At 46.2% G+C, this 13,102-nt stretch overlaps 1 protein-coding gene and 1 pseudogene across 1 annotated transcript in view; both read left to right on the top strand.

Annotated features, from left to right (window-relative positions):
* Ankfy1 (ankyrin repeat and FYVE domain containing 1) overlaps positions 1 to 13,102 on the top strand; it is a 77,221-nt gene that overhangs the window by 58,040 nt on the left and 6,079 nt on the right. Inside the window, exons 15-23 of the mRNA XM_028787253.1 lie at positions 1,009 to 1,177; positions 5,185 to 5,303; positions 5,910 to 6,066; positions 6,887 to 7,087; positions 8,495 to 8,671; positions 9,823 to 9,970; positions 11,137 to 11,227; positions 11,460 to 11,584; positions 12,691 to 12,837. Coding sequence (XP_028643086.1) covers positions 1,009 to 1,177; positions 5,185 to 5,303; positions 5,910 to 6,066; positions 6,887 to 7,087; positions 8,495 to 8,671; positions 9,823 to 9,970; positions 11,137 to 11,227; positions 11,460 to 11,584; positions 12,691 to 12,837 — 1,334 coding nt within the window. The remainder of the gene's footprint in view (positions 1 to 1,008; positions 1,178 to 5,184; positions 5,304 to 5,909; positions 6,067 to 6,886; positions 7,088 to 8,494; positions 8,672 to 9,822; positions 9,971 to 11,136; positions 11,228 to 11,459; positions 11,585 to 12,690; positions 12,838 to 13,102) is intronic.
* Positions 1,890 to 4,002, top strand: LOC114638695 (annotated as a pseudogene).

The following is a 13,102-nucleotide window of genomic DNA, read 5'->3' as shown; positions in this document are numbered from 1 at the left end:
CAGGAACTGTCAGGATCAGCACACAAAATCACACAAATATTGTTATACAGGACGGTCCAAAAATCAGTCTTTAATAAAATTTCAGTTGTAACAAAGAGCACCCCAGTAACTAAATAATTAAACTGCAAGCAGGCTTAAAGGGAAAAAGGCTTTACATTTTAAATTTATATATTTCCGTAGCACATGTTCTACGTATCCACATGTTCTTCGGTGTGTTGTAGAGGTCAGAGGCCTGTGGGAGCCCATTATCTCTCCATATTGTTCTGAGGATCAAACTCGGGTATCAGGTTAACAGACCATCTTGCCAGCCTCAGACTTTTATCATTGTGTATTCATAGGATCCTTTCTGAATTTCCAGTGTTAAATGACACTGAATTACAGGGTGGGAGAACGAAGTGTGGGGATTTTGTTTGTTTGTTTGGTTGGTTTTTGTGTTGTTTGTTTGGTTTTGTTTTTGAGACATTCTTGTGTATACCAGATTCCCAACTCTCTGTAGCTAAGGATAACTTTATTTTTTTTATTTTTTATTTATTTATTTTTATTTTTTTTGGTTTTTCGAGACAGGGTTTCTCTGTATAGTCCTGGCTGTCCTGGAACTCACTCTGTAGAACAGGCTGGCCTCAAACTCAGAAATCCGTAAGGATAACTTTAAATTTCTGATCCTACTCCCCACTTCTCTTAAGTGCTAGGATTGCAGGCATGTGTGCTGGGGATCGAGCCAGGGTTTCATGTATGCTAGACAAATACCCCTACAACCAAGCTATATCTCTAGCCCTGTTTGTTTGCTTTCTATGGTACAATAGAGAAAAATGGTTTTATTTCCTTAAAACAGCTCAGTAAAGACAAATATAGCTGACAGGTTTGATTTTCTTGAGGACATTCTAGACACTAACTGAAGTGGATATGATGGACCCACTGGCATGCAGGCTTTGGAAAACCTGTAGGGTGCTGTTTTCTTTGGCTCCTATTACAAGCACTGGTTTTGATTGTGGTGATTATGTCTTATAGGACTCAGGATGGAGAGACTGCCCTTCAGCTGGCCATCAGAAATCAGCTTCCACTAGTGGTTGATGCTATATGTACTCGAGGAGCTGACATGTCTGTGCCAGATGAAAAAGGGAACCCACCACTGTGGCTTGCCTTGGCAAGTAATCTGGAGGACATTGCTTCCACTTTGGTGAGTCATGCAAAACAGAGCCTCTGCTTACAGATGGGGGTATTTTGTGTCAAATACAGATTGGTTGCCTGTGTAGTGTCACAGAAGCAATAGGAGAGCCAAGTCATAATTCCAAGTCAAGGACAAGCAGTGGAAAATAATGTTATGAAGTCCAGGATAATGGGGCCTGAGAGATGGTACTTGTTGCAAAGAACCCAGAGTTGACTTCCAGACCCACATGGTGGTTTGTAATCATAACTCCAGTTTAGGGAATCTGATGCTCTCTTCTGACTTCAGCAGGCTCCAGGCATGCATATGGGTGTACAGACATACATGCAGGAAAAACGCCCATATGCATAAAAATAAAATAAGTCTGAAGAAGTTGGAGGTTCAGTGGGGCATGAGTTATATTCACCTTTAATCCCAGTACTGGGCAGGTAAGGCTGTGGCATCTTCATGAGTTCAAGGTCATCTTAGTCTACAAAATAAGTTCCAGACTAGCCAGAGCTATACAGTGAGAATCTGTCTAGGGTGAGAGGGAGACACTGTGAGATTCACCTTGGTCTGACTAGCACTTTGTGTGAGCTGTCTTTAAGAGACTACAGAGAGGATCCTGTACCTTTCCCGGCCCGTGGCCGAGAGGGGCAAGATGATGCCGGAGGGTGTAGCCGGTGCTCCCAGGCAGCCGCGGGCGGGGGACATTGCCCAAGGACTCTGGATGCCTCTCTAGAACATGAGCTCAGCCAAGAGTTCCCGCTACAGCCGTTTCTCGGGGGGGGGGGGGGTACCGCCAACCTTCCCTCCTCAGACAGCAGTGGGACCAGGATGGAAACGACCTTTGGGCCTACCTTTTCGACCGTCAGTACCATCACCAAAGCCGATGGGGCCAGCACATACAAACAGCATCGCAGGACACCTTCCTCCTCTAGCACCCTTGCCTGTTCGCCACAAGATGAGGAGGATGGCATGCCCCCCATCAACACTCCTCGCTGATCTGACTCAGCCATCTCTGTCCGCTCCCTTCACTCCAAGTCCAGCATGTCCCAGCGCTCCATGTTTTCGCTGCCTGAGGAGGAAGAAGAGCCGGAGCCACTGGTGTTTGCCAAGCAACCCTCAGTGAAGCTCTGCTGCCAGCTCTGCTGCAGTGTGTTCAAGGACCCTGTGATCACTACCTGTGGGCACAGCTTCTGCAGACGATGTGCCTTGAAGTCAGAGAAGTGTCCTGTGGACAATGCCAAGCTGACAGTGGTGATGAACAACATTGCAGTAGCTGAGCAGATTGGAGAGCTCTTCATACATTGTCAGCATGGCTGCCATGCAGCTGGCACTGGAAAGCTTGGTGTCTTTGAGGTAGACGCAAGGGGCTGCCCCTTCACCATCAAGCTTAGTGCCCGTAAGGACCACGAGAGTAGTTGTGACTACAGGCCTGTGCGCTGCCCTAACAACCCCAGCTGCCCACCCCTTCTCAAGATGAATCTCGAGGCCCACCTGAAAGAATGCGAGCATATCAAGTGTCCCCACTCTAAGTACAGGTGCACATTTATTGGGAATCAGGACACCTATGAGACAACACCTAGAAACATGCCACTTTGAGGGCCTGAAGGAGTTCCTGCAGCAGACCGATGACCGCTTCCACAAGATGCATGTGGCACTGGCCCAGAAGGACCAGGAGATCGCCTTCCTGCGTTCTATGCTGGGCAAACTCTCAGAGAAGATTGACCAGCTGGAGAAGAGCCTTGAGCTCAAGTTTGATGTCCTGGATGAGAACCAGAGCAAGCTCAGTGAGGACCTCCTGGAGTTCCGGAGGGATGCATCCGTGCTGAATGATGAGCTGTCTCACATCGATGCACGCCTGAGCATGGGTATCCTCGGATCCTGTGATCCTCAGCAGATCTTCACGTGCAAAGGGACCTTTGTGGGACACCAGGGCCTGTCTGGTGTCTCTGTGTCTATTCCATGGGTGACCTGCTCTTCAGTGGCTCTTCTGACAAGACGATCAAGGTGTGGGACACGTGTACCACTTACAAGTGCCAAAAGACACTGGAAGGTCATGATGGTATTGTGCTGGCGCTCTGTATCCAGGGGTGCAAACTGTACAGTGGGTCTGCAGACTGCACCATCATTGTGTGGGACATCCAGAACCTACAGAAGGTGAACACCATCCGGGCCCATGACAACCCTGTATGCACACTGGTGTCTTCCCATAACATGCTCTTCAGTGGCTCCCTGAAAGCCATCAGGGTCTGGGACATTGTGGGCACTGAGCTAAAGTTGAAGAAGGAACTCACAGGCCTCAACCACTGGGTGCGGGCCCTGGTGGCAGCACAGAGCTATCTATACAGTGGCTCTTAACAGACCATCAAGATCTGGGACATTCGGACCCTTGACTGCATCCATGTCCTGCAGACATCTGGTGGCAGTGTGTATTCCATTGCTGTGACGAATCACCACATTGTCTGTGGCACCTATGAGAACCTCATTCATGTATGGGACATTGAATCCAAAGAGCAGGTGCAGACCCTAATGGGCCACATGGGCACAGTATATGCCCTGGCAGTCATTTCAACACCAGACCAGACCAAAGTCTTCAGTGCATCCTATGACTGGTCCCTCAGGGTCTGGAGCATGGACAACATGATCTGCACAAGGCACTGCTGCGCCATCAGGGCAGTGTCACTGCACTGGCTGTTTCCCGGGGCCGGTTCTTCTCAGGGGCTGTAGATAGCACCGTGAAGGTTTGGACATGCTAACAGAATCCAGGCCAGGCTTGGCTCCCTTTGGGTCTCTAAGTCAGGCTGGACCTCCGTGATGGCCTTGGAATGTCAGCCTGTCTTGTGGAGACAGGTAGACAGGCTCAAACAGCTAGGCAGTGTCATCTCTGCTTATGCTTGGCGAGGGATCTTTCATAAGGCCCACCCTTACTTGTACCAGAGAAATGCCTAGGCCCTTCTCTGGGCACCAGGTACGATGCTTGCCCGGCCCCACCATTCGTATCACTCCACAGACTTTTGTTTTGAGACAGGGTCTCACTATGTAGCTCTGACTTGCCTGGAACCTAGCCTCGAACTCACAGATCTGCCTGCCTCCACCTCCCAAGTGTTGGGAGTAAAGGCATGTGCCACCGCTCCTGGCAGGACCCAGATGGACCATGGGTCCTTTTTACTCACCTTTTCTACTGGTTTTAGACTGTATATAGATTTTATTACTTCCTTGTTGAAATAAAAGCTGCACAGACTGTGAAAAAAAAAAAAAAAGAGAGAGAGAGAGAGACTACAGAGAGGAGTGCTAGAGGGGAGGGATTGCCTCAGGCATCTCCTGGTCAGGGCTTGATTTGATGCTGTTACTATCACCATATTAATAAATCCCCAAATTTTGGGGTTGCCTGTGTTGTTGAAAAGACAGATCTAAAAGGAGAGGTAAACCTGGGGTTTCTCATTAATCACTCTGAGGGCCTGCAGACATTGAGGCATTTAGCCTGACATGTTAATCAGCTGTTTTGAGGGATTGCCTATTAATTACAGGTGTGTTTTGCTGAGGGACTTTGGAGTACACATATACACAGGCACTGTCCTGAGTAGAACCCAACTGGAGAGGCACTAATGTATATTTCTGAAAACCATACCCCTGAGACCTAGTGTAAGAATTTGCAAAGAGCAGATTATATTTATTTTTTAATTTTTTATGTGTATGGCATTTTGCCTACATGTACTTCTGTGTACCATGTGCATTCCTGGTGTTCATGTAGGCCAAAGGGGGCATCAGATCCCCTGGAACTAGAATTAACAAATTGTGAGCTACAGTGTGCGGATAGAGAATCAAACCTGGTTCATCTAAAAGAGCTGCCAGTGCTCCTAATAGATAAGTCATCTTTTCAGCTCTCACAGAGCAGATTTGAGTTAGTGTTTATAATACTAATGAGTGGTTATAATAATGATATCATCTTATCTGAAAAGTAATTGCTCGAAGTTGAAAATAAATATTTTCCCTTTTGCTTGACAATGTTTGTGAGAAAACTGGTTTCTCTGCAGGTCAGACATGGTTGTGATGCTACATGCTGGGGCCCAGGACCAAGTGGATGTCTTCAGACACTTCTGCATAGAGCCATTGATGAAAACAATGAATCTACTGCCTGCTTTCTTATTCGAAGGTCTGAGAAACCAGAGTATCTTTTTATTTAGCTTACTGCAAACTACCTCTTTTTTTTTTTAATATGTTAAGTTACCTCAGTCTTGACATGCCTATAGCTGCTGGCCTTGACTTTAATAATTTAGATTATCATAGGATTCTGTCATGTCAAGTCATTTGAGAACCAAGCTAGCTGGGGAGCTAAAGTTTTCACATACCTAGATCAAAACAATCTTCTGCTTTGGAGACTGAACTGACCTTCAGAACAGTTCCCACTGTGATGTCAGGAAGTTAGGGTGAAGGAGGCTATAGGCTTATCTGAGCACCACCATGACATATGAAGCATAAAAGGCTCACAACCCTCTTAGAGAGTGGGAAAGGAAGAGGCAAGGTAAACTGAGAAACTTTATGAATTGTGGTTCTTAAAGTTTAAGGGAATCTGCAACAGTTCTCAGGTTGCCCTAAGACCAATACAAGAGAGGCTATGGCAGTAGCATCCTGTCTAGAGCTTGATGCTGAGAACCAGGCTAGCAGTGGCAATGGTGGCTTTGTTGTTAGTGGGTGAAGCTGCTGTTCTCTAGTTCCTGCTGGACAAGGTGGAAGATGACCTTCTGTTTCCCTACTTCAGTGGCTGTGATGTGAATAGTCCCAGACAACCAGGTACTGATGGAGAAGGAGAAGAGGAAGCAAGGGATGGGCAGACTCCTCTGCATTTGGCAGCCTCATGGGGACTAGAAGAGACGGTACAGTGTCTTTTGGAGTTTGGTGCCAACGTCAATGCACAGGTATATAGTTTTACTTTTCTGGGGAGGTAAACTTAGAGGGGGGCGTGGGGAGTGAGTTTATGTGAGCACACGTGTTCTTTGATGTTTTTTTAGGCACTGCCCACCTAATATATTTTAAAGATTTATCTACTTTTTATTTTATGTGTATGAGTTTTTGCCAGCATGTACACAAGTGTACTAGATATGTGCCTGGCATAAGATGAGACCAGAAAAGGCACTACACTCTTGAAACTGGAATTGCAGTTGTAAGGCTCCTTGTGGGTGCTGGAGACTGAACTGGGTCTTCTGAAAGAGCAGCCAATGTTCTTAATTGCTGAGCTCTCTCTCCAGTCCAGGTGTCCACCTTATTTTTAAGACAGGGTCTCCAGTTGGCCTGAGACTTGGACATCCAGGCTGCCTGGCCAGCAAACCCCAGAGTCCACCTGCCTTCCCTTTCGCAGCACGAGAATCAGAATCTCATGCTTTTTACATGGGTCCTGAGGATCAAGCCCCAGTTGTTAGTTTGTGAAGCAAATACTTTACTGCCTGAGTCATCTCCCCAGCTCCAGAAGCCTGTCGGGATTTAACTGAGTTGTGTAAATGAGAGCTGACGGTGACTATAGCTCTTCTGAAACAATGTGTTTGTTGCCACTGGGACACTGTGGTCATGAAACTGTGGTGGCAAGAAGCTGCCAGTAATTTTTGTTTTGCCTCTTTAAAAACTGATTTCAAACACAGGGTCTCATAGCTGAAATTTATTTTAAAAGTCCCCCCCCCTTTCATATTGTCCCTGAGTTTTATCTTTCAAGTAGATGTGGGGATTTGTGCCTCCTCTCCATAGGATGCAGAAGGAAGAACACCTGTCCATGTGGCCATCAGCAACCAGCATAGTGTCATCATTCAGCTGTTGATCTCTCACCCCAACATTGAGTTGAGCGTACGGGACAGACAAGGGCTGACCCCTTTTGCCTGCGCCATGACTTACAAGAACAATAAGGCAGCTGAGGCCATTCTAAAACGAGAGTCTGGGGCTGCTGAGCAGGTCAGTGTCCAACCATCACCATTCACCACAGCAGAACTTACCATTGCCTCTAACTAAACAGTTCCCTTCTACACAAAGATGCTTGTTTTGAGATTAAACTCCCATTTTCTGAACATTTAACCGTTACAGTGCCCTGTGTCTGCTGGCTGGGGCATGACTCTCTTTCCTGGATTCAGCCACTTGGTGATAGATGGAAGTGGCTGGGAAAGGAGTGCAAATGAGGGCTTGGCATTAGAGTCCTGTGAGTGTGCAGCTGAACTCACTCTCTGTGTTTGCTGAACATTTTAATAATGAATATCTCTAAAATATTAAAACTGAATTCAAGGTATTTGTGATATTGGGTGACTTTCTGAGTGTTTTGAGGCGTTTTTACTTAATAGCACGTTAATTCTCCTTGTGCTTTACCACGTCTTTATCATCTGCTAAGTCCTGGTCGCAGCCTGTTCATCTACATCAGTGTGTGTGACATGAGGACAGTGACTGATAGGTGGTGAAAGCTCGAATAGGTTTATTAGGTCAGTCCACAAAAACCTGATTCCAGCTAGCTTAAGGGTGTTGCCAGGATTTATAAGAAGCCATTTATGGATAAAATGTGATGTGGGGCCTGCATAAAATGCAGTCCTGGCATGAAGATGACTGCTTGCTAGCACAGGCTTTGGTACATCACCTTTCTTTGTCATTTTCCTAAGTGTTAAAGTTGCTATTAACTTTGCCCATACTGAGTATAAGACAGTCATGAATGGGGACAGACCTCACATTTCTCCAACATGTAGTATGAAACTGGTACTACTGATCTGAGTCTCTGCAGATTTTACTTACCCAGCACACAGTACATGTGGAGGTGGTGGTTATGGTGATGCGGAGTGTGGAGTGTGGAACGTGTTGTCTTCTCTTAAGCACTGGGACTAGTGATGTAGTATTCATTCTTGTAACTACAACCCATGCTGGGGTTTGACTTGAGACATCTTCTGGCTACTTCATGCTTATCTGGCCTGCTGCTGACTGCCTTCCATTGTGTGTTACTCTGAAGCTTAAGAAGATGTCTCAAGCCTGTTTGGCTGCTCAGGGATCAAGATGGGTATCTAGTTTGGTCAAAGCAGAGGCCCTGCAGCTTACTTGTCACACTTGCTTCTTCCTAAGCAGTCTGCCACTCAGGTGCCTTCCTCTGTCTCTCGAGTAGTCCTTCCTTGGCTCTTCATGTCCAGTTCCTCCTGTAGGAGGGGCCAGGGCAGCAGCTCCCTTCTGACCACGCTCCTGTGTGCATGTGGTTGTGTTGCAACTCTCGAACTGAGAAGGGATGCTTCATGACCTTCCCAGCAGTCAGTTCAGCTTGTGGGCATGCGGGAGGATCGCTTTCTTTAAGGGGTACTGACTAATAGTATGATTCTTTCTTGTTTGTTGCTGTAGGTAGATAATAAAGGTCGGAATTTTCTTCATGTGGCAGTTCAGAACTCTGACATTGAAAGTGTCTTGTTCCTGATCAGTGTCCAGGCCAATGTGAACTCCAGAGTCCAGGATGCTTCCAAGTTGACCCCTCTGCACCTTGCTGTTCAGGCAGGCTCAGAGATCATTGTCCGAAATCTGGTAAGACACAAGGAAGCATAGAAAGTCAAGCATGTTTTAGGGTACATGCAGAAGTTGTCCTTCAAGCTGTTGTGAACTCAAGGCATGAATCTGGGAACTAAAGCAGTCCACCCAGGAAGACAGATGTGTCAAGACATTCAAGTCCCAAGTGTCCTAATGGACATGCTGGGAGTAAGATAGAGTCAGGCCTTGGGAGCCAAGGAGGATTTAACAGACAACAGAAAGAGACTGGAGGTCAGCTGTGTTGTCTGCCTGCTGCCAGGAACTCAGTTAAGACTTTCCCTCCTCCCTCCCCTCTCCTCCCTTTCCATCCCACCCCCCTTTTTTCCCCCACCTAGCTGACCTGGAACTCTATGCAGATTAAGCTGGCCTCAGAATAACAGACATCCACCTGCCTCTGCCCCCCCCTCCCAAGTTCTACCATACTCAGATTAGCTGAGACTTTTAAATGAACCGTGTCTTGATTTTTCAGAAAAAAAGTTTTATGTTTACAATAAAGAGTAAGTTAGAAAGAATTCCCCCTAAGCGCTTAGATAGTAAATCATGTAGAGTTGAGCCTGACTTTGCAGCACAATATAATGTTAGGAAGGAAACAAGCCCAGTTAAGAAAGAGTATGGTGATTGGACAGGGTGTATGTCAGTATTTAGATAGGGAGAATCTTGCATAGTACAGTGAATACCACTGTATTACTTCGCAATTATAATATACTAAAGTTGCTGGGCAGTGGTGGCGCATGCCTTTAATCCCAGCACTTGGGAGGCAGAGGCAGGCGGATTTCTGAGTTCGAGGCCAGCCTGGTCTACAGAGTGAGTTCCAGGACAGCCAGGGCTACACAGAGAAACCCTGTCTTGAAGAAAAACAAAACAAAACAAAAAATACACACACACACACACACACACACACACACAAAAGTCTTAGAATTCCTGTGTCCTAAGGAATAGCCATTGAACATAATGGTAGATAATTTGCCTTTGGTGCAGGTTTTGCTGTGTTTGTCTCAGTAGGAAAATGTACAAGATCCTCATGCACTCCCTCTCTGCCAGGAGGGCAGATTGTTGTCTCTGCAGATAAGAGACCTGTCCATAGACTTGGCCCTACTAATGGGGCCTTAAATTATGGGAGAAGCTGATTGAGTAATCAACTTTAACAGCTTCTTGCAGGAGCCAAGGTGAATGAATTAACCAAGCATCGGCAGACTGCTCTCCATCTCGCTGCGCAGCAAGACCTGCCCACCATCTGCTCAGTCCTCCTAGAGAATGGAGTGGACTTTGCTGCTGTGGATGAGAACGGAAACAATGGTAATTCCTAGGCCACTCTTTATAGTGTTGTGTGCTTCGGAAGTCCTGCTCTGCACTGGAGAGTGCTACACCCTGCTCAGGAAGGTTGCCTGGCGGATGTAGGCGCAGAGCTCTAGAGAGGAAGAAGCACACCCATCACTGAGCAGCTTCTCAATTTGATTGCAACCATGGGAGTCTAAAGTGGTTGGGTTTTTAATTACATTTTTAAAAAGATTTTATTTTAAAATTACTTTAAATTAGGTGAAGGGGAATGTCATGTGAGTCCTGGTGTCCTCAGAGACTGAGGCATTAGATTCCCCTGGAATTGCAGTGAGGTGCTAGGAATTGGACTAAGGTCCTCTGCAAGAGCAATGTATGCTCTTAGCTTCTGCACTATATCTATAGCCCAGTGACTTATTTCCTTTTTTTATGTGAGTTTCTACAGGACAATTTATTGGAGTCAGTTCTTTTATACATATGGGTCCTAGGGATTCAATTTAGGTCTTCAGGCTTAGTGGCAAGTGCCTTTACCCACTGGTGTGTGTGTGTGTGTCTGTCTGTCTGTCTGTCTGTCTGTCTGTGTCTGTGTCTCTGTGTCTGTCTGTGTCTGTGTCTGTCTGTCTTAGTTATGTTTTTACTACTCTGACAAGGCACCATGACCATCATGGCAGGTAGCATGGCAGCAAGTAGCACGGTGTTGGAGCAGTAGCTGAAAGCTTATGTCTGAGGGGGGTGAGGAGAGAGTGCACAAGAGGGAGCAATAGCAAGCCCTAATTGTGGATTTTGAGACTTCAAACTCCACATTCAAGTGATACAGGCAAGGACACACCTCCTAATCCTTCCCAAAAAGTTACACCAACTGGAGATCAAATTTTCAAATATTTGATCCTATGAGGTCATTCTCATTCAAACCACCACAGTGAGAGACAAAGCAAACACAGAGACAGAAGTAGCTTTCTGTGAAGCCATTAAATCTCAACTTTGAAACCAGCAGCATAGAAAGCAGGGCTCGTGAGATTGCACTGATGACTCATGGTAGAGAGGAGAGGAGAGGAGGGGAGGTATGAAAGGACAGCTCTGTACTTGGCTGGCCAGTTCTCTGACAATACATGTAGATGAGGTGGGAAGAAGATATACTTTTCTGTCTGTGCTTTGAGACTTGCACAGTAAGAGAATTTTCTCTCCAGCTCTTCATCTTGCGGTCATGCATGGTCGACTCAACAATATCCGGGCTCTTCTGACAGAGTGTACAGTGGATGCTGAAGCCTTTAATCTGAGGTGAGTGTGTCTGGCTGGTCCCAAGCATAGAGCAGGGTCTCTGTGATCTAGCCCATTGCCTCCCTCAGCCCCAGATGCACCTCAGCAGCTTTTGGTTCTATGGTAATGTTGATTTTATAATAAATATTATATGTCCTTTAGATTTAGTTAAGCTCACAGAGTTCAGAAAATTCCTTTTTTGTGTGGCAGTTATGACAGATACATGTCTAACCTTTGCAACCCATTTCATCAGAGGCCAGTCACCACTGCACATTCTGGGACAGTATGGCAAAGAAAACGCAGCAGCCATCTTTGATCTCTTCTTAGAGTGTATGCCTGAGTATCCTCTGGACAAACCAGATGCAGAAGGCAACACAGGTATGTAAATAAGGTCTCTGACTCTCAGCGTCTGTCAGAGATCCCTCCCGTGGAGTTTGGTTTCTGACATCTGTAGTGCTTCAGTGCTCGAGGAGCACATCCCTGTGACCAAGTAGACTTTCACATTGGTCGTAATTGCCCTCATCTGCCCATTACTCAGTTAACCAGGACCCTTCCACGTTCCCATTTCACTAGAGATAAGATGAACCAAGATTTGGGAAGCTCTAGGAAATGTGCCTCAGTACCTGTAACATGCTTGGAAGAAGTGGCAAGTTCTATCCAGGTGCCTTCTTGATAAGAGCAATATCCAAGCCTCTCAGGAGCTCACTTTCATGGGGTTTTGACAGAGTTTTATTATTAGGCTACTTAAGGCGCATCATTGCCCCAGTTGTAGCATAAGAGGCAGGTAGGAAAAGACTTGTATCCAGAGCTCTGATTGGTGGAGACTTAGTTTCAAGTGTCTCATTGTGTTACATTTTAGTAAGGTGACTGGCCTCCCCATACCCATGTCCTCATTGGATAATAGAATTAAGAGCCCTCATGTTACTGCATCATTTTGAGTTAAAAACTTAATGAAGTGTCTGGTAAGGGAAGCCAAGGGAACTGCTGCTCATTGTAACTTTGTAGAGAAGAATAGAATACCTAGGTCCGAGCCTGGCTTCCTGCTGGGCCAGCATTTCAGAAAAAAAAAAAGGCTCCTTAGGGTAGAGCAACATTCTGGAACATTCCTACACTGATTTTTGTTTCTCTGTATGTACTGAAATCTCACGTCTTTTATATTAAGTTACGCTGCAGAGAGCTTTGTCTTTATTGTAAAAGCATTGATTTTTGACTAGGGAAGCAACTGAGAAGTGGCTTTCCCCCATGTTCCCTACCTTAGTTCCTTTCGACAGACCTCAGGGTGGGAAAGTGTGTGCAGTTCTAATACTGTCAGGCTTCTGGCCCTTTTTGGGAAGACATTGCAGATTCTCCCTGGAGTTCTCACAAGTGCTTCAGACTTGTCTTTGTCTACCAAATGCCCTGCCAGTGTTCGACTCTGCCCATCCTTTGGCAGTAACCAGCTAGGGCTGGTGGGAATCAGCCTGACCTGTGATTTTGTTTTCTAGTGCTGCTCTTAGCATACATGAAAGGGAATGCCAACTTGTGCCGTGCCATCGTTCGGTCTGGGGTTCGCCTTGGGGTGAATAATAACCAAGGAGTCAACATTTTCAACTACCAGGTTGCCACTAAGCAGCTTCTATTTAGATTATTAGGTAAGTGGCATGCTTGCTGTACCTCCTCTACAAGTATAGTTATCTTGGTTGCATGCAAGTATGGGTAATCTTTAACTCTCATCATTTACTCTGAGATCTGAATCTGCTGTTTCTAGGCATCATGTAAGGCTAATTGTATGGAAGCTTGGTGGGTAGAGTGGGTTGAGACCCGACTCCGTTCCCTGCTCTTCCACAACTCCCAGTGGCACCTGGATGTCCAAGAGTCAGAGAACACCACAGCCCTGACCTCGTCACAGGCCTGGGG

This window comes from Grammomys surdaster, unplaced genomic scaffold, assembly GCF_004785775.1.
Source record: "Grammomys surdaster isolate TR1022 unplaced genomic scaffold, NIH_TR_1.0 125621, whole genome shotgun sequence".
NCBI lineage: Eukaryota > Metazoa > Chordata > Mammalia > Rodentia > Muridae > Grammomys > Grammomys surdaster.
Note: the sequence above shows the minus strand (reverse complement) of the source record. Positions and strands in the feature narration are given on the sequence as shown.